Genomic DNA, 24,947 nt, shown 5'->3' on the forward strand with positions numbered 1-24,947 from the left:
GTATTTAATTAAATATTTCACCGTTAAGGAATACATGAGTGGCTTGTTTGATAGCATCGTAAACAAGCGTATGCATAAAGGGTGTGTACTGATGCAGGGTGAACTTGGTTGCCTCTTGAGCAGCAATGCCCCCCAGGAATGCAGAAACAGAATGCAGTTCCTCTGCACTTGAATCGTAAACCAAGCCCACCTGGTCAGCGTAATGCGCAGAATAGTCTCGCAAAGCCTCGGCAGCAGACTGGTCACCATACCATGTAGTTAGATGGTTGCGGTAAAGGTATTCGTTAGCTCCACAGATTGCCGAAAAAATGCTTTTGAATTCAGAATCCTCGTGAACTCGCAAGTTAAGCCTCTTATCTTCGTTGGGTGGTACACCTCTTAGAGCTCGAATGTGACGGCAATTCTTACAGAAATGCTCGATTTCTGACTGGCTGGCAGGTTCGAGTCCTTCTAATTGACACAAATTCAAGTATACCCGAGCAAATTGTTCCGCATCCTGTTTAGCCTTTGTTCGATAGATTTCCACTATTCTATTGTACCCAGCAGTGTCCGACTTCATGTCCGGTAAATCTCCAGAAAGTGGCAAACGGTCATACTTTGCCACAAACTGTTTAAGTGCCCTCACAAGCGAGAAAAATGTCAGCTGCAAACCAAACTCTCGAAGGTTACAGCCTTCCTGGATTTCGAATAATTTGGAGAGTCCTTCGGGAACTTTAGGAACCGACACTCTCCAAGCATTACGCACAGCCTCCGAAACATTCTCTTGATCGTATGTTCGTTCGAACGCTTTGATAATGGCTTTGAATTCTTTCTTCTCTGGCAATGTTGAAGGAGGGCCGTTATGATGCCTCCGCTTCCACTCTTGAAGTGCTTTTATAAGTAAAACAACAAACGCAATATGTTCATGATCATGATTTTCAAGCGCCTCAAGATCAATTGAATCAGAATAGGACTCGATCTCGGACCAGAGATTGTGTAAATACAACTCCACGCGACTCTCAGGGTGAGAATCGACAATTGTATGCCATAGAAAGAAAGATCGGACTTGTCCGACACATCCGTAAGAGTCAATCTGTATAAGCACGGATGTTTTGCATACATTTTTCCACAGTTGCATCAGAATGTCGTCTGCTAGTCGCGTTGTAATAATAATGTCATATGAAGCAAGTAGCTCAGGGGTCTGAATGTAGTGGTTCGGATTCTCGGCGGCGCCAACTACTTCTGCTTCGTCGTTCAGGCTTTGAATATATTGGGCTATTACTTGGGCTCGGTTACTGCCATCCACATCGTGATGCATAAAAAAGCTGGCCGACCGATCTGCCTCAGTCACGCTGTTGCCATCAACGATTGTGACATGCCCAATGCCTGCCAAGACCATATTTTTTACAAACTCCGTTGTTGCTGCTGTAACACCAAGCACAAGGTGCCGGGCAGACTTTAATGAGCCCTGTCCGGCCTCAGACCAAAGCCTTATTTGGCGATCGTACTTGTTCATGTCAGCTGGTTTCCCAAACCAACATGTATGGAATATAAAGGACTTTGACCTATTGTAGGAATATTTTATACACGCATGTTGAAGAGCTTTTTCGCAAGGCCAATTGGGCGTGCTTTGCGAAGAGGTGTGCGCAACTTAGGAGGCATTGAACTGCGTCCGTACCAACAAGAATGCATAGATACTGTTCTCGATCGGTTGAATTTCCAGCGGCGAGCCGCGATCAGTCTACCGACTGGCAGTGGTAAAACGGTTGTGTTCAGCAAGCTGGTATCACTTGTCGATCCACTTCCTGAGCAGGGGCCAAAGACATTGATCCTCACAAACCGACGTGAGCTCTGCTACCAGACTGCACACACTCTCCAGGCAATGTATCCAAATATGAAGGTTGCTCTTGAAATTGGCACTAAACGCTTTGAGGATCAGCGAAGTGCAGAGGTTTGTGTCGCTTCGGTCGCCAGCATTTCGCGAGACAACCGCCTCGAACAATTCACCCCGAGCGATTTCAAAATGATCATTATTGATGAAGCCCACCACACCGCTGCAGCCACCTACAAAAAGGTGCTGGATTACTTTGGCGTCAATAAGCCAGACTGCAATATTTATTTGGTAGGCTTTTCAGCCACTTTTTTCCGCCATGACGCGAGACCATTGGACGGCTATTTTGATGACGTCTTTTACCATCGTCAAGTCCAATCAATGATAGAGTCTGGTCATTTATGTCGTGCTCAAGTTACTAATGTTAAAGCATTTGGCGGCGGGTTACTCGGAGCAGAGAAAATCAGAGGCGAAAACCATGTGCTGAAGTCTGATGAAGGTATCGAGCTGGTCGTGAGCTTGTGGAAAGAGCACTCAAATTACAAGTCCACCGTCATTTTCACAATGGACATAGATCAAGCAGACAGATTAGTGGCACGGTTCCGGGAAGATGGTGTTGACTGCAGAGGTGTGCATGGGAACATGCGCAGTGCAGAGCGTGATCTGGTAATATCCGATTTCAAGCAACAAAAATTTCCTATCATTGTTAACTGCGGAATTCTTACTGAAGGTACTGATATCCCTTGTATCGATCAAATCATTTTGGCTCGACCAATTGCATCAATAGGGCTAGCAATGCAGATGATCGGTCGTGGGTTGAGAGTGTTCCCGGGGAAAGATCACTGCCACGTGATTCAATTCATTGAGCTCACGAATTACTCCGGTCCTACCGACCTGTCCCCAATACTTGCCGGAAAAGAGCCCAGGACAGTTGGTAGCGATGCCGAAATTGGCGAGAACACTCTCCCACCGGGGGAGACTGCTGCTATAAAGGATATTGAACTTGAGCATCACGTGGACTACAGCATTAATGATATCTTCACTGCCAAGTACAAACCAAAATCTCCTCGAGAAAGTCCATTGAGCTGGATTTTTCATCAAAAGCGATGGTATTTGTTTGGGCCCCCATCCCAGCCATATCACTTCAGAGTGGTTCAGAAAAAATCCCGACAAACTGATGAACCTGTCTGGACCTGTCAACAGGGATACAAAATTCCTATCAAAGGTAAACAATTTAAAGTTTGGAAATACCTTGACAAGTTCGAAACCAAGGAACTTAAATCCGCTATCCAGGCAACTGAGCAGCTGGCTGAAAACAGTTGGGGCAGAGACGCCCTTGTTTACCTTTCCAAGCATGCATTATGGCGGGGTCTTCCACCAACCCCAAAACAATTGCAGCTACTTCAAAGGGACAAGAGCTTTCAGGTGATTCAAGAGCTGTGTCCGAAACTCAATCGAGGTACGGCAACCACTCTTATCAACTTTAAAATATTAAACTATAACTTGAATCCCGGGCTAATACGGGCAGCCACGTAGTATATACAAACAACTCTATCGTATTAGTGCTTGTAGACGGTTCGGTGGGCGTATAGCTTTTCATCTCCAAGAGTTGACGAATGGTGTTGTACGAAACCTACAGTCATGATTCAAGCTCAGGATCATCAACAGCTTCGTTCAAAGGTGCGGACTATTCTATTTCCTGTACGGCTTTGAGCAGTGACGGTACAGTTACTCCTGACAGTTACGAACCTGAGCTCTTGCGCAAAATTAGTGATACCGATAAGAATACGCTCCGAAGCTCTTACAACTCGACAAAAAGCCGCCGTCGATTCAGTCTGTTACCGGTCGACAGCACTGAGGAAAGATATCGTGAACCTATCGGCTTGGAGCCGGGCATAAATCCATACACTACTACGGTCCAATTGGACGAGTCAGTTGGATCAGATATCACTATTATTGACTACTCCGATAAAGACATTGAGATAGAAACTTTTAGTGTCGGTACAAAGGGAGGTGAGGACTCAGATTGCGATTTTGAAGAGCATCTTAAGAAACGGCCAAAATGGGCTAAATTACGCTGGATCAATGTCAACGGTTTGAGCTGGGAGGCTATTGAGCCCATTGCAAAATATTATGACCTTCATCCTCTCTCTGTTGAAGATACTCTTGATATTCCCCAACGCCCAAAGATGGAGGTCTTCCCTTCGCATGTTTTTTTCTGTCTCCCGTTGCATATACTCACAACAAACTATCAAGAAGTTTCGAGGTTTAACCGGGTAATGAATACAATCAAGTCTGCACTGTTAGGAAGATCATCTGGTGGCACTCCAGTCACAAACTCGATGAAGCCTACGCACACTCACACTCAGACCGATCGTATGGATGAGAGGAGTTTTGGCTCCCCAGTATCTCCTTGCTCCAAGGTTCAGAAAGCTCTCGATGAAACTGCCAGGCGTTCAATATACTTATGGGATCATAGCGATGCCCACGGTGAGTACTATCAGGCACAAGTTCGCAAGAAAATGCCGCTCGATTACCAGAGGCGTACAGTTTCCATTGAGCAGGTCTCAATATTCATGAATGAAGACACTGTCATCACAATGTTTGAACGCTCAGCTCCGCGGGTCATTGATCCAATTGTCAAACGAGTGCTTTCGAGTTCAACCATAATCCGACAATCAGCCGACCCTACTATTTTGGTTCAGTCTATTATCGACACATGTGTTGATCACATCCAGCCTATTATTAGCGAGTATCGTGCACGAATTTACCGTCTCCAAGTTGAGGCAGTGCTACATCCCACCATGAGATTGACTCGGGCTATGCATCTTCTCAAAACAGACTTGACTGTATTGACAAACACAATCTCCCCCATTATACCATTTTTGAACTCTTTCAAGGCACGCCTACCGAAGCCCAAAGATGTGTTACCGCGGGACAATGATAGTGGGTTTGTTGCGTTCACTGGAGGCGCACATTACATGAATGATGTCGTCGATCACGCACAAGGCTACAATCAGGACCTGAAACAAATGATGCGTTTCATGGATTCTATATCAACGCTTATTTTCAACACAATCAGCATCCAGTCTAGTGACGCGGTTCGCCTGCTATCGTTGGTTACGGTTGTATTTCTGCCGCTAACATTTCTGAGTGGATACTTTGGGATGAACTTCACAGACTTTGATTCACTAAACAACGGGTTGGGATATTATTGGTCGTTGGCAGCACCATGCAGTGCTGGTCTTATCGTTATTTTGATGTACGACACCGCGATTGATCTATTTTTCAAGGTATGTCGGTGGTTCAAGGGAAATTCTACGACACCAGCCCACATGGGAGATAGCGTAGGCTAACTCTCAACAAGTACCGTACTATTTTTCAGGTTAGCTTCTTCGATAGTCTTTTCAAGTTCAGAGCTAAGATTTTGACGGCCCGCCGTCAAAACTAGTGATTTTCCAGCAAACTCTGGTTTCAAGTGCTTGATAATAGCAAATATCTCAGCCACTTTTGTGGAGACCTTGAACCTGCGAACAATACGCTGGCCATCACTCAATCGTAGTTGGATGCGAGTTACATCTGCCCCAGGATCCGGTTCTGGGATGTCCAGAGGCTCGATGGAGGCAACGGGATCTTCTGGGGTTGTTTCCTCTTCTTCTTGTTCTTCTTTTTCTTCTTCTTCTTCTTCTTCCCCATCTTCGGCAAGCTTTTCTTGTCCAGCAACAATCTCCGGTTCTGGCACTTGCGTAATTGTTGTATTACTAGCGGTGCCTTTAACAGACAAAGGCTCCTGGGGTGCTTGTTCAACTGACCCGGGCTGACCTAGGAACTCGACCAAATCCTCCAAAAAATGTTCGACACTTGGAACTTTTGACCAAACTTTCTGTTGTTCACCGGTCCATGGGTCCAAAATAGCCATGTGGGGAAAGGTTTCGAAAGGGTATAGAGAGCGGTACATTTGGCCGTCAGTGGAATCGTTGTCGTACTGTAAAAAAACAAAATTCTCTTTGACAACCACTTTAACACTTTCGTGCCTCCATAAATCACGATTGAGGCGTTGGCATGAGAATTCAGTGGTGTCTTGAATATTAACTAGCAGCCACTTCTTCTCCTCTTGAGCCTCTTGCTTCGCACTGTCAAGATCCAAGTCCTCCATCATGTCAAAAGGCGGTCTGAACAATTCTGCGAGCCTGCGCTCATGAGGGGACATGTTCTGCGCAAAATCCATATTACGTCCCTGGTTGAAGATACCCCTGGGTGCACTGGGGATAGGGGGCTCGTTACCAAAAACAAACCTCGGTACATCTGGGTCGACTAAGCGGTCAACACGGCGTTCAATACGTTCGCGAACTTCGGGTTCAGCGTATTCAGCTGCCTGAGCAGCCTCGGCCGCCGCCACATCGTCATTGTTGATGACGGTGTTCTGGGTCGCGATACTAGCGCCACCAGAAGCAAAAAACAATTCTACAGCATTTTCAAGATTGTAATCGGCAGCTTGTAAATATTGTTCGGCAGTACCAACTTCTGCACTTGTCACAGCGCAAAACGTCGCAATAAGATCTTCCTGGCTATCCGCCATACTTGTGGTTTATGTCAGGATGGAAAGCGTATCCTCAAAAGCCTGGCAATCAGCTTGGCTACGTCGCCATGGCCAGCACTACACTGCGCCGGATGAAATTTATGATAAATATAAGGGTACAATTGAAGCACTTGACGTGATCGGCCGTGCGCAAGTGGCAGCTAGACTCGAGGCGCTGGTTACAAGGAACCTCTGTGCGAAATACGCCGGGCTGTTGGACGTTATTCAGGAGCTTTCGCGTCACCCTGGTCGAACCCAACCCGAAACCCCCGATTTGGATCCGTCAAAGCCGCCGATTGACGTATGGAAGCAAATTCTGGAACAGGACCCTATGGTTGGAGACCATTGGCAGGACCCTGTGTACGAAACTAGTGAAGAGGAAGAGGAAGAAGAGGACGGAAGACCACTTGCTAGTGAGCAAAGTGAGACCGCGGACTCTTCCGTCGAGTCCGATCCAGAATGTGCTTTGATCAAACCATCCAGAGTTGTTCAAAAAGATCCCCCGGTATTTTCAAACGTAGTAACTGAGCGTGATGTTATTAGAGAAATGATCTACAAGCTTTTGGGTTTTTCTACGCGTCCATTTGATGACTTGGAGAGTTGTACGCTTTCCTCGTTGGCTCTGAAATCGGTATTCAAAGAAGTTGATGATATGGCATCTGTTCTCACGTTCCTCAGAGGGTTGACAGCTGACCCGCATTTAGGCCCTTCGTTGGCAGTTCTGCTTGAAAAATGTATGAGCAAGTTACTGAGCATTGAAACAACGACAATTTTGGGCACCTGTGTTGAAATTGAAAATGCACTCTGCTCGATTCGGCCCTTAAAGTATCTTCCCACCAGCTACCCGGAGGCACTGGTGTTTTTATACGAAAATGACACTGACTTGCTCCAAGATGCTATGGATCCACTTGTTGTGGCAATTGAGCAGTGGCTTAGTGGCGAACTTTCGTTTATCGTTAGAGCAAATGATGTCCGAGCCAATGAGGTCTGGGAACATGGCTTCGAACTGGTCAATATTCCTGGGTTTTGCCAAACACCTGAACTCGGCGATGGCGGTAAATCTGCATTTTTCGCGAAAGAACTTGGCTTGAGAGTTCCGAAGATCAAGCTTGACAGATCGCACCCTCTTCACTGGCAAATTGTAGAGGCTAGCCTGAGAAACTCGAAGCTCCTGATGGATCATGCCAAGCCGCGCCTGCTTGAGCTGTGGAATATTTTGAGCTGCGTCTTTTTGGCTCAGGCACCCCAAATGCTCGATATCATATATGAGTCCAAGAGCAAACTGCTGTTCCATGCACTTCCAACGATCGCCACACGAAACGACCTACAGTCTATACTATTCCAGAAATGGCCTGATTCTCCAATGGCGTTCGACCAAAATCTCAATCCGATCATTTCTATACCTGACGTGTTCTCAGGAATCTTCAATGTACCCAAGCTTTTAGCATTTTGGAAACGCATTGTCGATGCTATTTATTACGGTGCTCATGACGCAATTTCAGTCGAACTTGAAGCGCTCGAGACTACAAGACATGTGAAGCAAGCACTCGAGGCTGCTACAGGCTTTAACAGAGTTTATTGACCACTCTCACTTATTTAAATAATACAGATAGCGATTAAGCTGATCTCAATTGGAAGGCAGATTAGTACCTGTCTGGGCAACAGAATAATAAACAGCATTTCCTTTATCATCAAACTGTGGGTATGCTGCCATTTGTTGCATCATAGGGTTTTGGAAGTACATGTCACCGTAGACGGGCATCATGGGAGGCATTCCGCCAGGGTACATATTCATCGGAACTCCAGGCATGCCAGCCTGTTGTGGCTCGTACCCTGAGGGCACTCCGTAGCCAGCCATTGGCATTTGCATTTGCATTGGAGCCATCTGCATTTGTGGTGGCATTTGCTGGGCATTTTGATACATTGGATGAAGCATCTGAGGCTGCAAATACGACATGGACTGGACGCCGTTAGAAACCTGAGATTGTGGGTTCATAGGCGATATAGCTGGCATTTGGTGTGGAGCAGTAACAACTTGTTGCGGGCTATGCATAGACATTTGCATGCCAGCAGGCATCGGCATCTGTACTTGTTGGGGTTGCATATGCATTTGGTTCATTGGCACCTGTTGGCCCATTTGGCTGTTCATCAAAGACATCTGAACCGGTGGTACTAGCGGCGAGTGGTCAACTCGGGGCCGCTTTTGGGGTGGAGACTGCTTGCTGCTAGTTTTACGCTGTCGCGATGATGATCGTCTCGTGGAGGTCTGAGACGACGTTCTCTTGTGAGTAGGACCATGGGACGCAGACTTTGTAATGGGATTTGATCGCGGGCCAGGGGCCATCTGTGGTTCTATTGCTGAACTGATTTCTTTGTGCTCCGAAAGCTCTGGGGCCTTGACCGGAATATGCTGTTCTTGGCCCTGTCCACTGTTGTATCTAGTAGGCTGGGCAGTTGGCGGTAAGTACTCCTGTACAGCGATAGGTTGAGAAGTAACTGGATCCTGCTGAAGAGGCTTTTGAGACTGAGAAAGCTCATTGTTTCCGACAGATAACAGATCAATCAACTGATCTGAAGCAGGCTGGGCAACAACAGCAAGGTTATATAGGCAAGAATTCTGTTCTTGTGTAGGTTCATAAAGCAATGCATGGAGGTTTTGCTCTTTTTCTGAGGGGTACTCTTCGTCAATATCGTCATCGTCGTCATCACTTTGATCGCCGTCTTTCTTAGAGGCGGCGATTTTCCGTCGTAGCAAATTCATATCCTTTTCGATATTTTTGTCGTTTGTTGGTAGCAGACGCGGATCGGAGCCCAAATTGCGAACCACGTTCAGGTTATTTGAGATGACCTCTAGAGGCCCCGGGTCAGTTCGCATGCGGCTGAGGCGGCCCTTTTCTAGGCCGGAGATTTTGGCAATAATTTCTTCGTGCATTCTCCACGTCAGTTCTGCCTTTTGTTTGTAAAACTCTCGCCAAATCACCCCAACGTTGATAGCACCCGCAGACTTGATCTGGCGCTGTTGGTACTTGAATAAATTAAGAGGTTTTTCTTTCTTCATACGCAACCCACTGTTGCTTGAATGTATTTCGGCCACAATAGTGGATTCCGGGTCGGCAAGTGACGCGGTATCTATCTTTGCAACCGAGAGGTTGGCCCTGCCTGTCAGCGCCGCAGCCAGAGCCCCCGCGAGAGTAGAGTAATGACCGGCGAGTTCAGTTTGCTTTAACCGGATATCATTGATTCTGGAAGTGTTTTCGGGCAAAACAGGCACCCCCACAGATGCCAAGCCATCCACACTGTCTGGTCGCTGGCCGGCATCTGTCTGCGCTGTGTCGTTTTGCTGCTCGTCGAGTTGCTGCACTAAAGGTTCGGGATCGGTGTTTTCGCCCTCCGAGTCGCCGTCATTCGACACAGTGGCACTAGCGCCTGTGGGTAATTTGTCTTCATCTGTATCGTGATGGGTGTTCGTCTCCGATTTGACGTTTTCGTCAATCGCAGGCGGGCCAACCAGCGGCTTCGCAGGTTGGCTTTCAAGTATCCCCACTGAAGTTCCCGTAGCGAGGCTACTCATTACTTATTTTTGATCGAAGATTTACTTCTGCGTACTCAGTTGGCTAGGCCGCTGTCTCTGGCCTTGTGGGGGGTTGAGTAAGGGTTGAATTAGAAAGTGACGGTAGTGCCATGCATAATATGCGGTCTTATGCAAGCCCCAACAGCTGCTGACCAGACAACACGCCGAGTTAGACGAAGATAGCAAGTGACAAAACCGCAGTAGCAAAGGCGATACCACGTACGGAAAGAGGTGACGGGTATATATGGAGCTTCTCAAACACTAGGGAGGCTAATTCTATCGTCCCAATTACCAGACTATGTTTGCCACAAAGGATTGTTCATGCGGATCTCAGAACGGGGTTCAGATAACAACGTATCGTGGGTGTTACTTTTGAACGGGACGGCGAGACAAGTTCTTCGGTCTGACACATAGAGACCTAGCTCAATCCCGTAGCGTTATTCCGGTAGATTAACACTGGCATTCAATCGTCGACACCGCTTTCCCGATTACCCCCATTTATTCGCCTGCGCCTTCTGCACCAAAATTCGAAGCTTTGCCATAGTTTCGGGTAAGGTCTCAACTACGCGGGTGCAGTCTGCATGCATGATCAAATTTTGAGTCCGAAGCGAGCACTGTGAATAAACTAATAGCAAACGGTGTATATTTTTAACTAATTGATACAAAGCCCAGGTATTCGTGTGCTGTTGCCAAAGATTTGCATTTTTCATGATTTTAATAACTCATCTTGTCCTCGATACACTCTCCTGCGGTTAGGGCACTGGAGTAGAGAAAATTTTTGTGTATAGTATGGTGGCCGCCAGAGATGTTCCTTGACGGTTGGATGAAATTGCTCCCACGCCGAATGCGTGCTTACGTAAGCTCACACATGCTTATAGCGTAAGCAGTATTTTAGCCACTGTCTTATTCCCCTAAGGTTTCTGGTCGACCATGAGACTTATTGTGCTACCGCTAACGCGCAATAGGTCAATTCTATACTGTCAACAGGCCCTTCTGCCCAAGGTCCGATCAAAGCCGCGGTTCGATGACCGTGTCGCTGCCAAAGCGGCAAAAACATGGGCGAATTTCGAGTCCTCGCCAACCAAATGGAAACAACGGCTCGTCGCCGGCGTGAATTGGGCACTTGAGCGAATCCCGTACGAGGAATGGTCTCTCAAAACAGTTCCTTCGCAGAACACTTATATGCGTAAAGTGCAGGAAACCGGTGATTTAGTCGCGCCCAAAGAGCTTCTGGCGAGCGGGGTTTCGGCCAAAGACCTCGAGCCATTAGAGTTGGTGTACCCCACCACTGCTATGACATTTGAGCAAGCACGCTCGGAGCTAGGCAAATTTGCAACCGCTGGCATTTCCAGGCACAAAACCCACATGCTCTACTGTGCAGTCGGGTTGCCATTGACATTGCCTATCGCCCTTGTACCAGTTGTGCCCAATGTCCCCGGATTTTACCTCTTGTATCGTTTGTGGTCTAACTGGAAAGCGTGGGAAGGTGCAAAGCACCTGGACCATCTTTTGGCCGACACCCATCTTAAAGGCTGCCAGCTGCCCGCTCTCGATTATATCTACCAAGATGGCCGGCCTGAAATGATTTTGGAAGATCAGGTTAAAGTAATTGAGCGTATATTTGGAATCGATGGTCTTGGCCAAGAACTTACCAGGGCCCTACATCAATGTCAGAATAGACAGACGAATCAGCAGCCTGAACGCTAATCCTGCTCTCCCTTTCGACTATATATGGTCGCTATTTCACTTATTATGTACAGTATAAACTCACAACCCGAATGAGATTTCTCAGCAAAAACACAATGTTCAACATTAAGTGCCTTCTATCTCAACCTTGACCCACACGTGACCTTCCATTGGGGGCTTAATAATATCACCAAAGTCTCAAACTTAGACCTGAAACTCTTCTCGTTTGGTAGAGAGCAGCTAGACTAGACTGTCAAGAATGTTTGGCCCTCTCATAACCGTTCTCCTGCTGTTTTTACAGCAGGCGCAGGTAGGTTATGGCTGGGGCTCGTTGATTTCAAAAACAGTCGAGCAAAACAACGCTCTAGTTGTTAAGCCACCTTCGACTGCTTCTCCACCGGGGCAATTGATGCTCGCGCAAAGATCCATAGACGATTGGAAACTTGCTGATTTTGTCCTGGTCAGTACCATAGATGGTACGCTCCAAGCCCGAGAAAGACGCACTGGTGCTCTTCATTGGTCGCTATACGGTGAGCCCTTAGTGAGGGTAGAACAAGTAATGGGCGAACGAGAGGCTCTAGATCTGGAAACAGTGTGGATCACCGAACCTGACGGTGACGGCGGTCTTTACTTTTTCAACCCATCCTCGGGTTTGGAGCGGATCCCGGCTTCCATCAAAGACCTCATTGAAAAGGCACCGTTCGCCATGGTCGATGGTGTGGTTTATACAGGTTCCAAGAGCACAATTCTTTATACGTTGAATGCTACGACTGGCGAGGTTATCCATTCTTATGGATCCGGACTTTCGAAAGCCGTCGAATTCTCGGCCTGCGAGGCACCCCCAGAGTCTGATTTCTTCCCTCTTCAGTCGGGAACTCTGCTTGTTGGGCGCACCGACTACGTTCTTGAAATCCATCACAAAGCTACCTCTAAAGCTTGGCGGCTCTACTTTTCTCGTTGGGCCTCTAATTCACGAGACATTGATCTGGTTCGGCAGTACACAAAACCTCAGGATTCCCTGTATATCACTCCAATCCTCAACAACACAATGATTGCAATGGCACCAAATGACTACCGCCCGCATCGCTGGGTGGTTCAGGTACCCTCTACCGCTGTTCAAGTATTCGACGTTCTTACTCCATCAAAAAATGTCGGTGGAGGACGCTCTCAGCTAGTTATTGTGCCTCAACCGCCGCTCCAAGTTCATGACCAAGCCCCTCGTAGTAACGACATGTATGTTGGGCAAACACCAGAAGGTGCTTTCTATGCTCTTTCTGGTTCAAACTATAACGCATTATTGAGCAGCTCAGTAAGCGCGCCATGGTGCGTTGGAACCCACCGCTCTTTCAGATCATTGGACGAACTCGCTAGTTTAATTGTGGGTGTTCATCCGGAATGGTGTCAGATCAGATCAATGGTCCTGGAGCCCTCTTTGCCTCAGCCAGACAGACCCGGGATTGACGGGAATGACCAGCCAAAACTAATAGATCCACCTCCACCTGTGATTTCATCTATCAAAGTCATAACTGGTCGAATTCTTGAGAATGTCGCAACTTTCCTGACCGTGTTGCTTTTAGCTTATTTGGCGTCTAAACAGGGCTTGGTCCCTGGGCCCCATGAGATGATTGAGCTGTGGAAATGGTGGAAATTGCAGCAAGAACAACAAAGGGCCGTTCAGGATCAGCAACGTCAAGTTTTTACGGTCGCTGAGCCGGTGGTAACCGAAAGTGTACCCGAAATTGTGGTTCAACCATCGAAGGAGACCACGGTAGAACCAGATTCCTCGGACGACTCGAAGCTGCACAGCTCACTTTCTACAGCTTCTTTAAATACTCTTGTTGACAGCGAAACGAAACCGCAGCGTCGTAAGCGGGGGTCAAGAGGCGGTAAAAAGGTTCGTGAGGCCAAAGAACGCGCCGAACAGACAGCGGCAAAAGCAATCGAATCTGAATCTGATGACTCCATGCAACTTGTAAACCAGAACTCTGATGCATTCCGCGCGCTGGGCCCTTTTCTCCTCACACAGGAAATCCTTGGATCTGGAAGTCATGGCACCACTGTGTACAAGGGCATCTTTCAAAACCGTGAGGTGGCCATTAAACGGCTGGTTCGTAACTGTTATGATGTTGCATCCCAGGAAGTTGAGATTCTTCAAGAGAGTGATGATCACCCAAACGTGATTCGGTACTTTTGCAATCATGAAACCGAAGACTGTTTGTTCCTGGCGCTCGAACTCTGTCAAGCGTCGCTTGAAGAGGTCATTCGAGGTGAAAGTAGTCGTGAAACAGTTACTTCAAGTATTTTGTTGGATCTTCAGGCTCGCCTCCGTCCTTTAGACACTCTCCGTCAGATCACAGAAGGACTACATCATTTGCATTCCTTGAAAATTGTTCACCGAGATATCAAGCCACAGAATATTCTTGTGGCATACTCAAAACCTATGCATGTTAAGGACAAAAAGAAGTCATCCAAAGTTGTTTATGGTCCACCACGACTGTTGATTTCGGACTTTGGTCTCTGCAAAAAGCTCGAAGGTGAACAATCAAGCTTCCAAGCAACCACCAATGCAAATGCTGGAACGCTTGGTTGGACAGCCCCAGAGATTTCAATGGATAGTCGCTACACTCTGGCGAAAGAAACCGACTCTTCGTCTAGTGGTGTATTATTGCCGGACGTTTTGCGGAATCAATCGCGTCGCCTCACAAGAGCAGTTGATATTTTCTCGCTCGGTTGTGTTTTTTATTATACCTTATCGCCTCGCCAGCACCCATTTGGCGACGGAGTATCTCGTCAGATCAACATTGAAAATCAAAACTTCAATCTGGACGAGCTTGATCGTTTCCCGTTTGCAATTGAAGCTCGCGACCTTATTTCCCAAATGATTTCGTTCAATCCTCGGCGTCGGCCCGATACTGCAGAGATTCTCAAGCATCCGCTGTTTTGGAGCGACAACGAAAAACTCGATTTTCTGGTCAAGGTCTCTGACCGACTGGAAAACGAGAGCCGTGAAGAGTTCAGCCCACTGCTGGAAAGCTTGGAAAGGCGAGCCCCCCGAGTTCTTGGGGGAGACTGGCCTGCACGATTCCCGCAAGCTTTCTTAGACAATCTTGGCAAGTATCGCAAGTACCATGGGGATCGTATCTTCGATTTGCTTCGAGCTTTACGCAACAAGTTCCATCATTATAATGACTTTACTCCTGAAATGAAGAAACTGGTTGGAGCAGTTCCATCGGGATACCTCAATTTTTTCACCAGCAGGTTCCCTTATTTATTAATGGAGGTTTATGGGTTCGTTAAAGAAGAATTAGCGACTGAAGACGCATTTTCACACTTTTTTGTTTACGGCCATAAATCACCTTAAATCATCGTAGTTTATATATATATATATATATTGTGATCTAAATATTTCAAAAATGTCATCTTTTTTTTTTTTGTCATCCACCATGGCTCTTTCGAATCAGGCTTTGTTGACGAAAGGTGATCGGGTCTATGCAAAGAAGAAAAGCCAGGCTAGAGTCGAGAGTGTATCTTTTGACCGTGATTCTCGTGAAGAATACTTGACAGGATTTCACAAACGCAAGGTCAAGCGTCAACAAGAGGCCAAGAAAAGGGCCGAGGAGATTGCCAGGAAAGAGCGGCTTGCCGAGCGCCAGAGAATCCGTCAAGAAAAACAAAAAAGTATTGAGAAAGATCTGGAGAGACTGAAGGAAGCCGAAAAGGCAATCAATGGTGCAATCAACGGAGACAATGAAGAGGACGAAGAGCAAGAACAGGAGCGGGAGGAGGAGTTCACTGGATTCTCAGACAGCTCTGGCATTCTAAAAAAGCGCACAATTTACACAGACGGTGCAGACGAAACCAGTGTTACTGTCGAGGAGATTCAGTTAGATCCATATGTGGACATGTCGAGAGCCGAGGCGATTTTGAAGGAAAGCACCAAACGGGCCCACGAATATGCACGGCACGTTGAAGAGCTTGAGAGCGGACCTTTGCCCAAGCCCAAGCCTAAGATTCGCAAGAAGAAGTTCCGTTATTTACCTAAATCCGAACGCAAGCAGATGGTGAAAAAGACAAAGAGCCGCTGAATGCGAATAAATTATTTACGGTAAAATATACTATAACTCCTGCATTGGTAAATCATTTCTTGGCGTCCACTCGCTTTCAACTCTAAAAAAGATCCATACCCATCTTCTGAATAGCTCGAGGACCTGGAGGAGGAGAATAATATGCTCATAAGGCCGGCTAGCTATCCAGGCGAAGCGGAGAATTATATCGAGAACTGAGGCCAAATAGTACCACTTCATATCGAAATAATATGCTCGGTTTTTTCTTCCAAGACCCCAGTCAATTTTCAAGTCCCAGATCAAGCTGTAAACAGAACTCACCGCTAAGGCAATGGGCAAATACTGCTTAGCAGACGGTGAAGTCAAAGCATGAATCTTGAGCACATTGGGGATGTTGCTCACAAAATATTTGCCCAGATTGACAAGGTGCTGTGCGTTTCTAGTTCGGCGGTAGTCTAAAAAGCACTGCTTGATGCGGACACCAAGGGGTAAACTGGCCACTAATAGCACGGGCTGGCCAGCAAGACCCCGGTCTATTTCCGTAACTTTGGTATGATTCACCTGCATAGCGACCGCCAGAGCAACATCAAGCAAAACGGGAGCCAACGACACTAGTGAGTCGCTCACAAGGATATCGCCCAGTCTGTATTCTTCACTTAGACCGCCGATAAGAACGCGCCCGAAAACGCGCCTAAACCGTGCATGTCTGAATAAAATTGCCATAATCGTCAATAAACTGATCCAGCACACAATACTTGCAGCGTTTTCAAATAGTTTTTCTTCCAATTGAGTCAGTGTGAACCCAACTGCCCATACCAACGCTAAGTTGCGAGTTGTCCGCCAAACCTCAACCGAGGCTCGCCGAGGGCTCAGTACCTCATCAAAATAACCTGCAAGATTAATCCCGTAGTCTTTAAGAATGTCCACACAAAAGCCATAGCCCGCTGTGGCTCCTATCAGCAGAGCACCAACTCTCAGCTGAAGGGGTAGGTGTGACATAAGTCGTCGTAATGAGATCACAGCCTTTTCATCACAGCAGTGGGTTTGATACTACCTTGGATGTAAAACTTCTATAGTCTATATTAACCCTCACGCTCAGCAATACATATCTCAGTGTAGGTGGTGGTTCAAGTCTAGTTAGTATTTGGACTCAGAATTTTCAGTGTTTGGCAAAGTCGAGTCGTCACAATAAGTCCGTTTGGGGCGACATCTTGTCATCAGTGTCCATACTTTTCTATAGCTCCGTCACTTGCACGCTCACAGAATAGCTCTTTTCAAAATTTCTCACATGAAAAAAAATCGCGAGTGATGTGAAGAATGACAAACCCATATGGAACTTCAGCGGCACTTTGAGCAGCTGGCTACTTCCACGAGCTGGCTGTCTCCGCTGGCTGTTGTTGCGCATGTGGATTTGGACGCGTTCTATGCTCAAGTGCAAGGGGTTTATGCGAATATTGACCCTGCAGAGCCGTTGTGCTGCCGCCAATGGGGATCTGTGATTGCCGTAAACTACCCAGCACGAAAATGCGGGATCAAGCGGGGTATGAACATCAGTGAAGTAAAAAAACTATGTCCAGGGGTCCATCTGCCTCATGTTGCTACGTTCAAAAAGGGTGAGACGACTTGGAAAATGAGAGATGAGCCAGAAATGGAAAGCCATAAGGTGAGTCTTGATCTGTTTCGGAGCGAGAGCAGGAAAATTTTTGCAATTTTCAAGGACGAGTGCCCGGTTGTTGAGAAAGCGGGTATAGATGAGGGCTTTATTGATCTTGGACCCCAAGTTTATCAGATTGCCAAGGCCAGATTTCCTGAATTATCATCGAACGATCCCCAGTCGAAACTGCCGCCGGTTCCCGAGTCAGTTGATATCGAGCAATATGGCCTCTGTTTTGCCGATAAAACTCCCTCGACGTGGCATGACATTCTCATACTACTTGGGAACAAAATAGTGTATGATTTGCGACAAAAGGTTTATGAGAAACTCAAGTACACCTGCTCCGCCGGCATTGCGTCGTCCAAGGTCATTGCAAAGCTCGGCTCGGGGTGTAACAAACCTTTCAATCAAACGGTCGTCACCAATTCACATATCCCCGAATTCCTGGATAAATTCAAGCTGGGAGACGCTTGGGGGTGGGGCGGGAAACTTGGAGACGAGGTCACCCAATTACTATCGTTGCCGGACGACCACCAATTCTCTTACATTCGCGATTTATCTTTTGACCAGCTCAAATCAAAACTTAAAGATGAAAAGCTTGCCAGTGCGTTGCACAAGCTATGCCGTGGGGCTCTAACATGTGAAATCACGAAACGAACAACTATCAAGTCTATGGCAAGTGTCAAGCAATTCCGAGCCGGTGTCAAAACCGAGCAACATGTCAAAGATTGGCTGAAAGTGTATAGTTCAGACATTTCCGGACGACTCCATGATTTGGCTGTCGATAACAATGGACTTGAATTCCGTCCCAAATCTTTGACCCTCAAGTGGGCAAAAAACGAGAACAATAAAAGCAAACGAGTGCCTGGAGAAACCCTCATGGCAGTCCCGCAGGAAAACCTTTCCGAAGCAATCTATAATCTTGTTGTTCCGGTTGCTGTTTCATTGAATCTAGTGGGCACCACACTTTTAGCATTGGATGCTTCGAACTTTGAAGAGTTACCAAAAGAGCGAAAACTCTTTGAATCTTTATTTGTTGACGATGGCAAAGACGAAAGTCTAAAGTATTGGTGTGATAAGTGCCGTCGCAAAGTTGCCGACGAACAAGAACACAAAGATTGGCATTTCGCGAAACAGCTTCAGGCCCAACAAACGCCTCGGCCACTCAGTTTAAGCAGCCCGGCGTCACCAAGCAAACGAGGTGTGAAAAGAAATGCTGCCGGTGATCCCAAGCAAGGCAAAATCTCTGATTTTTTCAAATGATTGGCTTTCAATAGAGCCCTAAAAATAAATATTTATATATACTAACCTGCATACCCTTGCAGAGTCAGATCAGTCTGACGCTTGAGTGCAGTTCTTTCGCGGTAGCGCAAATGCTTCTCGATAAAGGCGAGCTCACCGCGTGTTCTGAGAATGCGCAAAATGACATTATCAATCTCGGGCGCTGCCAGCTGGGATTGCCGCAGCTTTTCCCGGTTCTGTTGCATGACTGTTCGACTTCGATGGAACATACACGATTGGGATCGTTCCATGAGATCATAGGTCTGAGTAAATGCCCTCATATTGGCACGATGTACTTTTTCGGCCTCTTCCTTTAGCTCCGCTGTGCTCTGCGTATAGTGGTTTGAGATGCTCATAAGCTGCTGGTATTTCTGGCCCTGTAGGGTCTGCACATCAGGCCCAGCTCCTTCATTATGGAAAAAGTCCTTAAGTGCTGCCAGCCAAATGAACAAAATTTCAACCTCACGGGGAGACAGCTGGTTCTGCGTAGTTTTACGAGACTCCAATGGGGGGAGCAGCACATTATCGATTGTATCCAGCACCACCTCCCAAGTTTTGGACATGACGCTAATCTTGAGTTCCTGAGTGAGCACACTGGCCAGAATAGCAAAATTGGAATTGAGATAGTCGAACAACGGCTGCAGCACGTCTTCTATTTGTTCAGCAGTTAGCGGCTGTTTAGACTCCTGTTTGGTCCCTAGCCACGACTGGAAAGTGTCCATACCAAATCGGCCCCGATTCAACAATGAGTTAATAGTAGGGAGCGATATTGCTGTCTGTACAAATGGTGCAAACTGGTCGACGATCATTTGCACCATTTCGTCTTGCGTTCGGCGGAGAAAGCGTAAAGCCTTTCCAAAGTAAAATCGAATATCATCCTGTTGAACATCCAGCGAGATATCAATTTTAACTTTGCCCTGGGTATCAAGATCCAGCCATCTGGATGCAGTGCCATAGTCCCGACTGCCAAAATCTTTGGGGTCGAGCTTGAGCATCGTACGCCCGCATAGATCATGATTGCTGCCCATAAGTTCATCCCAAATTGTGACCTTGAGAAGCTTGGGTTTAGAACTAATCTCAAGCTCGAACTGCTGGCCCCATTTGGGCTCTGTTGTTCCATAAACCACATGAGTTTTGCCGATTTGTTTACGATTTTCTTGATCAATCAGAGTAACATACGTATCTCGAGTCCCCTTTGTCTCGTTGGGAACAAGACCCGATGCACTAACCACTGAAACTGTAAACAGGTAGCTGCGAGCCATCTGCTGTTTCTGACGCTTCTCTTCGATGCTTATACGCTTAGAAATAGCATCAGAATTTAAATTCTCTTCCATTTTGGCCAAAAGCTCATAGGCCTTAGCGATATCATTCAGCCGAACGCATGTCTCCATCTTGAATTGGTAGGGCTCCGGTGGCTCACGACTCGTCTGATTTACAGCTTCTTTGGCCATAGCTAGCCAGCGCTCTTGACGAGATGCATATTGCTGACCTTTGATATTGGTATACTTGAGCTCATGGCAAAACATGAGATACACTTTGAACCCCCACGATCCGATCGCATTGCTGATACCCTCCACCAACGTAGTCAAAACTTTGGCCACGTGGTACTGATTTCTCCATTGGGAATCATCCATCAACTTCAATGGGGCGTAAAACGATGCAAACAAGTCATTTACAGAACTGGAATGCACCACATGATTCTCTACATCGAGGGGCTGGAAATCATCTTGCTCAATTGCCGGTTCGACCCAGGACTGAGCAATTTTACTAGAATCCTTAGCCCACTCGTAAAGGAATGGGAACAATAATCTCTCAATATTGAACTGGAAACCATCCGACAAAGAAACCTGTCTGTAAAGATCTTGCATCTCCACAAGTAGACTATACAAAGCCATCAAATCCTCAAAGCTTGGAGGCTCAGAGTCTTCGCGGGAAGAGGAGCAGTGCTTGAACATGGGTAGAAAATCAACACTGAACAGTTTGAGCTGCTTTGCGCATACCAGCTTCGCAATAGCGATTTTATCGAAAAGCGGATATTTGTATTTTTTCTGCAATCTCTTCGCATTGTTCACAATACATTGGCCAAGATCGTGAATATGACCAATGTCTAAAGAGGAATCCCGGGGTACGCGACTTAGGAGCCTATCGTACTCAGCGACGGCAGCTGCTTCAACCGCCTTTTTCAAGCGGGAAATGCTGCTCTCGGAGATACTCAGTGACCCCCATTTAATAAGATAGTCCTCCATAAGCTCGATATATGGTCCGATTTTGGGTACTTTTGACTCGAAAATACTTCTGAGGATGTTATCCAGCTTGGCGTATGCTTGGGCTTGAATGCTCGCCAAACAGTTTGCCAGAAAGTAGTGGTCTACAGCAGACCAAGTCTTTGGATCCTGGAGAACTTTTGGCAAGTGCTGCGATAGGGTGAATGCATCCATGACAACCGATACAGGAGCCCCCTGATCGAAGTTATCTTTAGCAGCCCACATAATGATCCATGAGCGGGTTTCAGGTGAAATACGCCACCAATTTGCAGCTACATTGAGCAAACGGTTCGACTGGTTCGACAGAAGATTAGGCAGCTTGGAATCGTAGGTTAGGCAAACGCGTAAAAGAGCCAGGTAGTATGATTTGGGCTCAGGTGGTAAGAGATTTGAACTTTGCCCCATGGACAAATTTTGCATACCAACAGCCAGCGATTCGTCTGTGGCCGGTTTCAGCTGATCGACCGCTCGAATTTCAGTCAACTTCCAGGATTCCCACTCTTGAGCGCTATTGAAATCCTTTGCTGTGTAGAGGTGATGTTGGTTGTTGCGCAACGCTTCCTGGTAAGCTTCGAGTTCTTGGGCAACCGAGTGTTCTGTCACAGAGGACTTGAGTCTGGTGATATCATTTTGGGCCATTGACTGCGAGATACCCATGATTTGGGCAACGTACTGAGCCAGGTCCATCTCTTTGATATCGAACGACGCCTCATCAGATCGAACCAGTTTGCTCAGCTGATTAGAGCTGGTTGAAGACGAGACCGAGCCCTGCCTTGTTTGCCATTGAGTTTTGTAGTCCTCAAGCTGTTGGACCAACGCAGCCGTGCCTTTCTCCTGGCGCACAATTGTAAGTAGAAGGTTGACGAAATCAATACTGAACTCATTGGTGGTCTTTGTTGATTGTAACTGTGGATAATTGACCAGCTGCTTGTTGACACACGACAGGAAACGCACAATCAAAGACTCCGGTTTCGTCTTCATATCTTCATAGGTATCGCGGTCCGCGGTTTTAGCATTCAGGACCATCGCATAGAACGACAAGTAGCAGGATCTGCGGACCTGATCGTATGCCGTCTCTCCCGTGGCATTCATGGCAACATGGTTCAAATGCTTCATTAGTGTTTTTAGAGCGCCCTTCGGTAGCTTGGCGTGTATATGCACCTTAATCGAGCCAACAGACGAGCTCCTCTGATGGCCGTTAACGTGACTACCTTCACTAATGCTCGATCTACGTGGCTCGAGCCGGTACACGAGAATTGCCAGACGAAGCAAGTGATCATACAGTCGCGCATCAGGGATATTCTCATTCAACTGCTGCCAATCGAGCACGTTCGGCATTACTGCCTCGTTCTCAACTGGACGTCTTTTCACGCTCATATAAATCCGTGTTTGGTTGAAATGACAAAAACAGCTGTAGAGGGGTCTGTCCAACTAGTAATAGATACGCAAAACTACCACGGTTTGTCAGACTTGCAGCTTGGAGGGGTAGAGAAGGGTTTATGACCCAGCTTACTGAGTTTGAAACAAACCTTTTTACCCCGCGAAAAGTGCCAAATAGCCATGAGCAGGGAGAACGCACTTGATTTCCCGTTTGCGAATGCTCCGGATATTATTCGAGCGAACCAGAAGGACACATATGTGGAGGTGCAGTTGCGGGACGGCATCCGCGAACTAGTTCAGTGGTTCAAGGGCGTCCGGTTCCTCAATTCGCTCGGTCCGGAAATCGACGCGGCAAGCACGTTTAGTTACCTTGCTCTCACAACCTTGGTGGGAGCACGGACGCTGGGTGAAGAGTATACGGACTTGTTTTATTTGACGCCATCGTCGCAGATCCCCAACTGGAAACGCCGGGGTGCGTATGTGCTGACTGCGGGGCTGATGCCTATTTTGCTCCACCGCTACTTTGGCAAGCTGAAGGCCAAGGTTCTGGCTCGACTCAAGGATGACTCTTTGCTTTACTCCGTAGTGGAGTCGGTTCAGCCGGCTATGGTGTCGACGGTGAACTTGGCTCTCTTCTACTTCTTTGGCTCGTACTACCAACTGTCTAAACGCATTTTCGGTTTGCGGTACGCCTTTGGTCACCGAGTTAACCCATTGGACCCTAAAGGAAGCTACGAATTTCTTGGGTTGTTGATGGTGGCCCAAGCGTTTGTGAAACTGGTCAATGCTGTCAGAGCCCGGTACCGAGCTGCCGACCCCGAGACACTAGTTGAATCAACAGAGATTGATCTTGAGGATCCGGATGTGCTGCCTCAAATCCCCTCCAACTCCCGCATGTGCTCGCTGTGTTTCGATCCTATTAGGAGCCCCACCGCCACAAAATGCGGCCACATCTTCTGCTGGAGCTGCGTCTCGGGCTGGTGTCGAGTGCACTCAGAGTGCCCGGTATGTCGCCAGAGCTGCGACGAACAGAATCTACTCGTTTTACAGGCATGAGTCTATTTACAACCTATTTATTCATTAGACAATTCGTAATACCTTGGTGGGCCCCTTCTTGCCTTCTGATTTCTTTGCTCCAGGCAGCCGGGGGAGCGACGTCAAATCAACACCGCTACCACGGGGTGTGCTCGAACGTGAGATTGACGGCGATGATGCTGCCGAGGACGATGTAGGGGCTGGGGACACACTGCCTGAGCGCAGCTGTTCATTGAGTAGGATTCGATCTGATCGGGATCCCAGTGCCGGAAGCCTAGTCTGAGGACCTCCACCACCGATCAAACCTGTAGCTGACTTTTTAGGTTTTGCTCCTAAACGGGGCAAAGATGATCCGGGTATTTGTGGTTTGACCACCGTGCTAGGTTTCGACAGGTAGTCTGCCCGCTTTCTTTCACCTAAACGAGGTAATTCTTTGACGTTGATAGCACCAGTCACTCTAGAATTCGTCCAGCCACCAAGAACAGGGGGTTTGGGCGTGGACGATGATCCTGGTCGCGAAGAGGGTCCTGGCTGAGCAGGTTCTTGGCCGGTGGCTGCTGCTGCCGATGCAGCGCCCATGCGGTGAGCCAGGGCATTTGAAAGCTCTTGGGTTTTTTTGTTATTTGCGACAGTGATTTTCGAAAACTCCTTCAGCAAAACGGTAATCTGGTCATCGGGTACATCCAAGACGTTGTTATAGCTTGATATAAATGCAGCAGTTGGAACATTTTTGTTCTCAAAAGTAGAATTGGCGTCCAAAATCTTTTGGATCTTCTCTTGATCGTGATTCGCATAGATCTTCAACCGTTCGCTATATCGTCTCTGCGCCAACTCCTTGCTCTCTTGTTCTGAAGGCTTCGCTCCTCCTTTCGGGGCAGAGGCTGCCATTTCGGCCAAGTTGACACCACGGAAATATTTTCCAATAAGCGCTGGATGCTCGCTAGCCATATGAGCCTGAAGTTCTACACGGTCCGCGAAAACCACAAACTTGTCGTTTATACATTCTGGCACCATACAAGCGTAGTGTTCTTTTTGAAAATGCTCTTCAAGCTTCTCGTAGTTGGCGAAATACTGTGGTCTCGTAGGGTCCCGCTTGTCACAAATAAAGCAGGATTCGTGCTCTTTACGGCAATGGTTTGCCAAATCGTCTGGTGAATAAAATGTCCATTTGCAAAACTCACATCGTCGATGCCGTGAGTTCATGTGTCTATTTAACTCAGACGCATTAAACAGGGCATACTCATCTGAGAACTGGGAAGCATTTCGAGCGCAAACCATGCAAAAATTAGATCTGTGCGTTGAACTCACATGCTCCTTGAGGGCTTTCAATGTGAGAAGCTCTTTGTCGCATCTAGGACAAGGATAACGCATCAGGTGTTCCAGTTGTTTCTTCATAGCATCGTCCTGGCAAAACATACCCAGTTTTTTAAGAGCAAGTGAGGCCTCGTGCTTGATGTTTTCAGGGTTTCGCGTGATGTGTACTTCGTCTGCTAATGAACGGCAGAATGGACAGGTGTTGTCGTTCATCAACCAGCGCATTCTCAGACAACACCTCTCACAAATTTCGTGATCGCACGGATATCGAGCATGTATTTTGAGCTCTTCCGTGCAAAGGCTGCAATG

At 47.2% G+C, this 24,947-nt stretch overlaps 14 protein-coding genes across 14 annotated transcripts; 8 read left to right on the top strand and 6 right to left on the bottom strand.

Annotated features, from left to right (window-relative positions):
- Positions 1–4: 4 nt before the first annotated feature.
- On the bottom strand, positions 5–1,495 carry B9G98_02538 (NEDD8-activating enzyme E1 regulatory subunit; the record flags this gene model as incomplete). Its single annotated transcript, XM_024809095.1, has 1 exon — positions 5–1,495. The coding sequence occupies one exon, from the start codon at positions 1,493–1,495 to the stop codon at positions 5–7; it is 1,491 nt and encodes a 496-aa protein (XP_024664863.1).
- Positions 1,496–1,570: 75 nt separating this feature from the next.
- B9G98_02539 (Putative mitochondrial ATP-dependent helicase irc3) lies at positions 1,571–3,346 on the top strand (the record flags this gene model as incomplete). The annotated part of the gene is made up of 1 exon (XM_024809096.1): positions 1,571–3,346. The coding sequence occupies one exon, from the start codon at positions 1,571–1,573 to the stop codon at positions 3,344–3,346; it is 1,776 nt and encodes a 591-aa protein (XP_024664864.1).
- Positions 3,347–3,426: 80 nt separating this feature from the next.
- Positions 3,427–5,156, top strand: B9G98_02540 (Cobalt/magnesium transport protein CorA; the record flags this gene model as incomplete). The annotated part of the gene is made up of 2 exons (XM_024809097.1): positions 3,427–5,111; positions 5,153–5,156. 2 exons carry the CDS (start codon positions 3,427–3,429, stop codon positions 5,154–5,156), a joined length of 1,689 nt encoding a protein of 562 aa, XP_024664865.1.
- A 6-nt stretch (positions 5,157–5,162) lies between these two features.
- B9G98_02541 (UBX domain-containing protein 2) lies at positions 5,163–6,389 on the bottom strand (the record flags this gene model as incomplete). Its single annotated transcript, XM_024809098.1, has 1 exon — positions 5,163–6,389. The coding sequence occupies one exon, from the start codon at positions 6,387–6,389 to the stop codon at positions 5,163–5,165; it is 1,227 nt and encodes a 408-aa protein (XP_024664866.1).
- Positions 6,390–6,408: 19 nt separating this feature from the next.
- On the top strand, positions 6,409–7,971 carry B9G98_02542 (hypothetical protein; the record flags this gene model as incomplete). The annotated part of the gene is made up of 1 exon (XM_024809099.1): positions 6,409–7,971. One exon carries the CDS (start codon positions 6,409–6,411, stop codon positions 7,969–7,971), a length of 1,563 nt encoding a protein of 520 aa, XP_024664867.1.
- Positions 7,972–8,016: 45 nt separating this feature from the next.
- Positions 8,017–9,960, bottom strand: B9G98_02543 (hypothetical protein; the record flags this gene model as incomplete). The annotated part of the gene is made up of 1 exon (XM_024809100.1): positions 8,017–9,960. The coding sequence occupies one exon, from the start codon at positions 9,958–9,960 to the stop codon at positions 8,017–8,019; it is 1,944 nt and encodes a 647-aa protein (XP_024664868.1).
- A 930-nt stretch (positions 9,961–10,890) lies between these two features.
- On the top strand, positions 10,891–11,667 carry B9G98_02544 (hypothetical protein; the record flags this gene model as incomplete). Its single annotated transcript, XM_024809101.1, has 1 exon — positions 10,891–11,667. One exon carries the CDS (start codon positions 10,891–10,893, stop codon positions 11,665–11,667), a length of 777 nt encoding a protein of 258 aa, XP_024664869.1.
- A 238-nt stretch (positions 11,668–11,905) lies between these two features.
- Positions 11,906–15,007, top strand: B9G98_02545 (Serine/threonine-protein kinase ppk4; the record flags this gene model as incomplete). The annotated part of the gene is made up of 1 exon (XM_024809102.1): positions 11,906–15,007. The coding sequence occupies one exon, from the start codon at positions 11,906–11,908 to the stop codon at positions 15,005–15,007; it is 3,102 nt and encodes a 1,033-aa protein (XP_024664870.1).
- An 82-nt stretch (positions 15,008–15,089) lies between these two features.
- Positions 15,090–15,731, top strand: B9G98_02546 (Ribosomal RNA-processing protein 17; the record flags this gene model as incomplete). The annotated part of the gene is made up of 1 exon (XM_024809103.1): positions 15,090–15,731. The coding sequence occupies one exon, from the start codon at positions 15,090–15,092 to the stop codon at positions 15,729–15,731; it is 642 nt and encodes a 213-aa protein (XP_024664871.1).
- A 30-nt stretch (positions 15,732–15,761) lies between these two features.
- Positions 15,762–16,709, bottom strand: B9G98_02547 (Xenotropic and polytropic retrovirus receptor 1; the record flags this gene model as incomplete). Its single annotated transcript, XM_024809104.1, has 1 exon — positions 15,762–16,709. One exon carries the CDS (start codon positions 16,707–16,709, stop codon positions 15,762–15,764), a length of 948 nt encoding a protein of 315 aa, XP_024664872.1.
- A 331-nt stretch (positions 16,710–17,040) lies between these two features.
- B9G98_02548 (N-acetyltransferase eso1) lies at positions 17,041–18,627 on the top strand (the record flags this gene model as incomplete). Its single annotated transcript, XM_024809105.1, has 1 exon — positions 17,041–18,627. The coding sequence occupies one exon, from the start codon at positions 17,041–17,043 to the stop codon at positions 18,625–18,627; it is 1,587 nt and encodes a 528-aa protein (XP_024664873.1).
- A 41-nt stretch (positions 18,628–18,668) lies between these two features.
- On the bottom strand, positions 18,669–22,286 carry B9G98_02549 (hypothetical protein; the record flags this gene model as incomplete). Its single annotated transcript, XM_024809106.1, has 1 exon — positions 18,669–22,286. One exon carries the CDS (start codon positions 22,284–22,286, stop codon positions 18,669–18,671), a length of 3,618 nt encoding a protein of 1,205 aa, XP_024664874.1.
- A 183-nt stretch (positions 22,287–22,469) lies between these two features.
- B9G98_02550 (Peroxisome biogenesis factor 10) lies at positions 22,470–23,345 on the top strand (the record flags this gene model as incomplete). Its single annotated transcript, XM_024809107.1, has 1 exon — positions 22,470–23,345. The coding sequence occupies one exon, from the start codon at positions 22,470–22,472 to the stop codon at positions 23,343–23,345; it is 876 nt and encodes a 291-aa protein (XP_024664875.1).
- Positions 23,346–23,369: 24 nt separating this feature from the next.
- Positions 23,370–24,863, bottom strand: B9G98_02551 (E3 ubiquitin-protein ligase hel2; the record flags this gene model as incomplete). Its single annotated transcript, XM_024809108.1, has 1 exon — positions 23,370–24,863. One exon carries the CDS (start codon positions 24,861–24,863, stop codon positions 23,370–23,372), a length of 1,494 nt encoding a protein of 497 aa, XP_024664876.1.
- Between the last annotated feature and the right edge of the window lie 84 nt (positions 24,864–24,947).

The sequence above is a fragment of the Wickerhamiella sorbophila genome, assembly GCF_002251995.1.
Source record: "Wickerhamiella sorbophila strain DS02 chromosome Unknown contig3, whole genome shotgun sequence".
NCBI lineage: Eukaryota > Fungi > Ascomycota > Dipodascomycetes > Dipodascales > Trichomonascaceae > Wickerhamiella > Wickerhamiella sorbophila.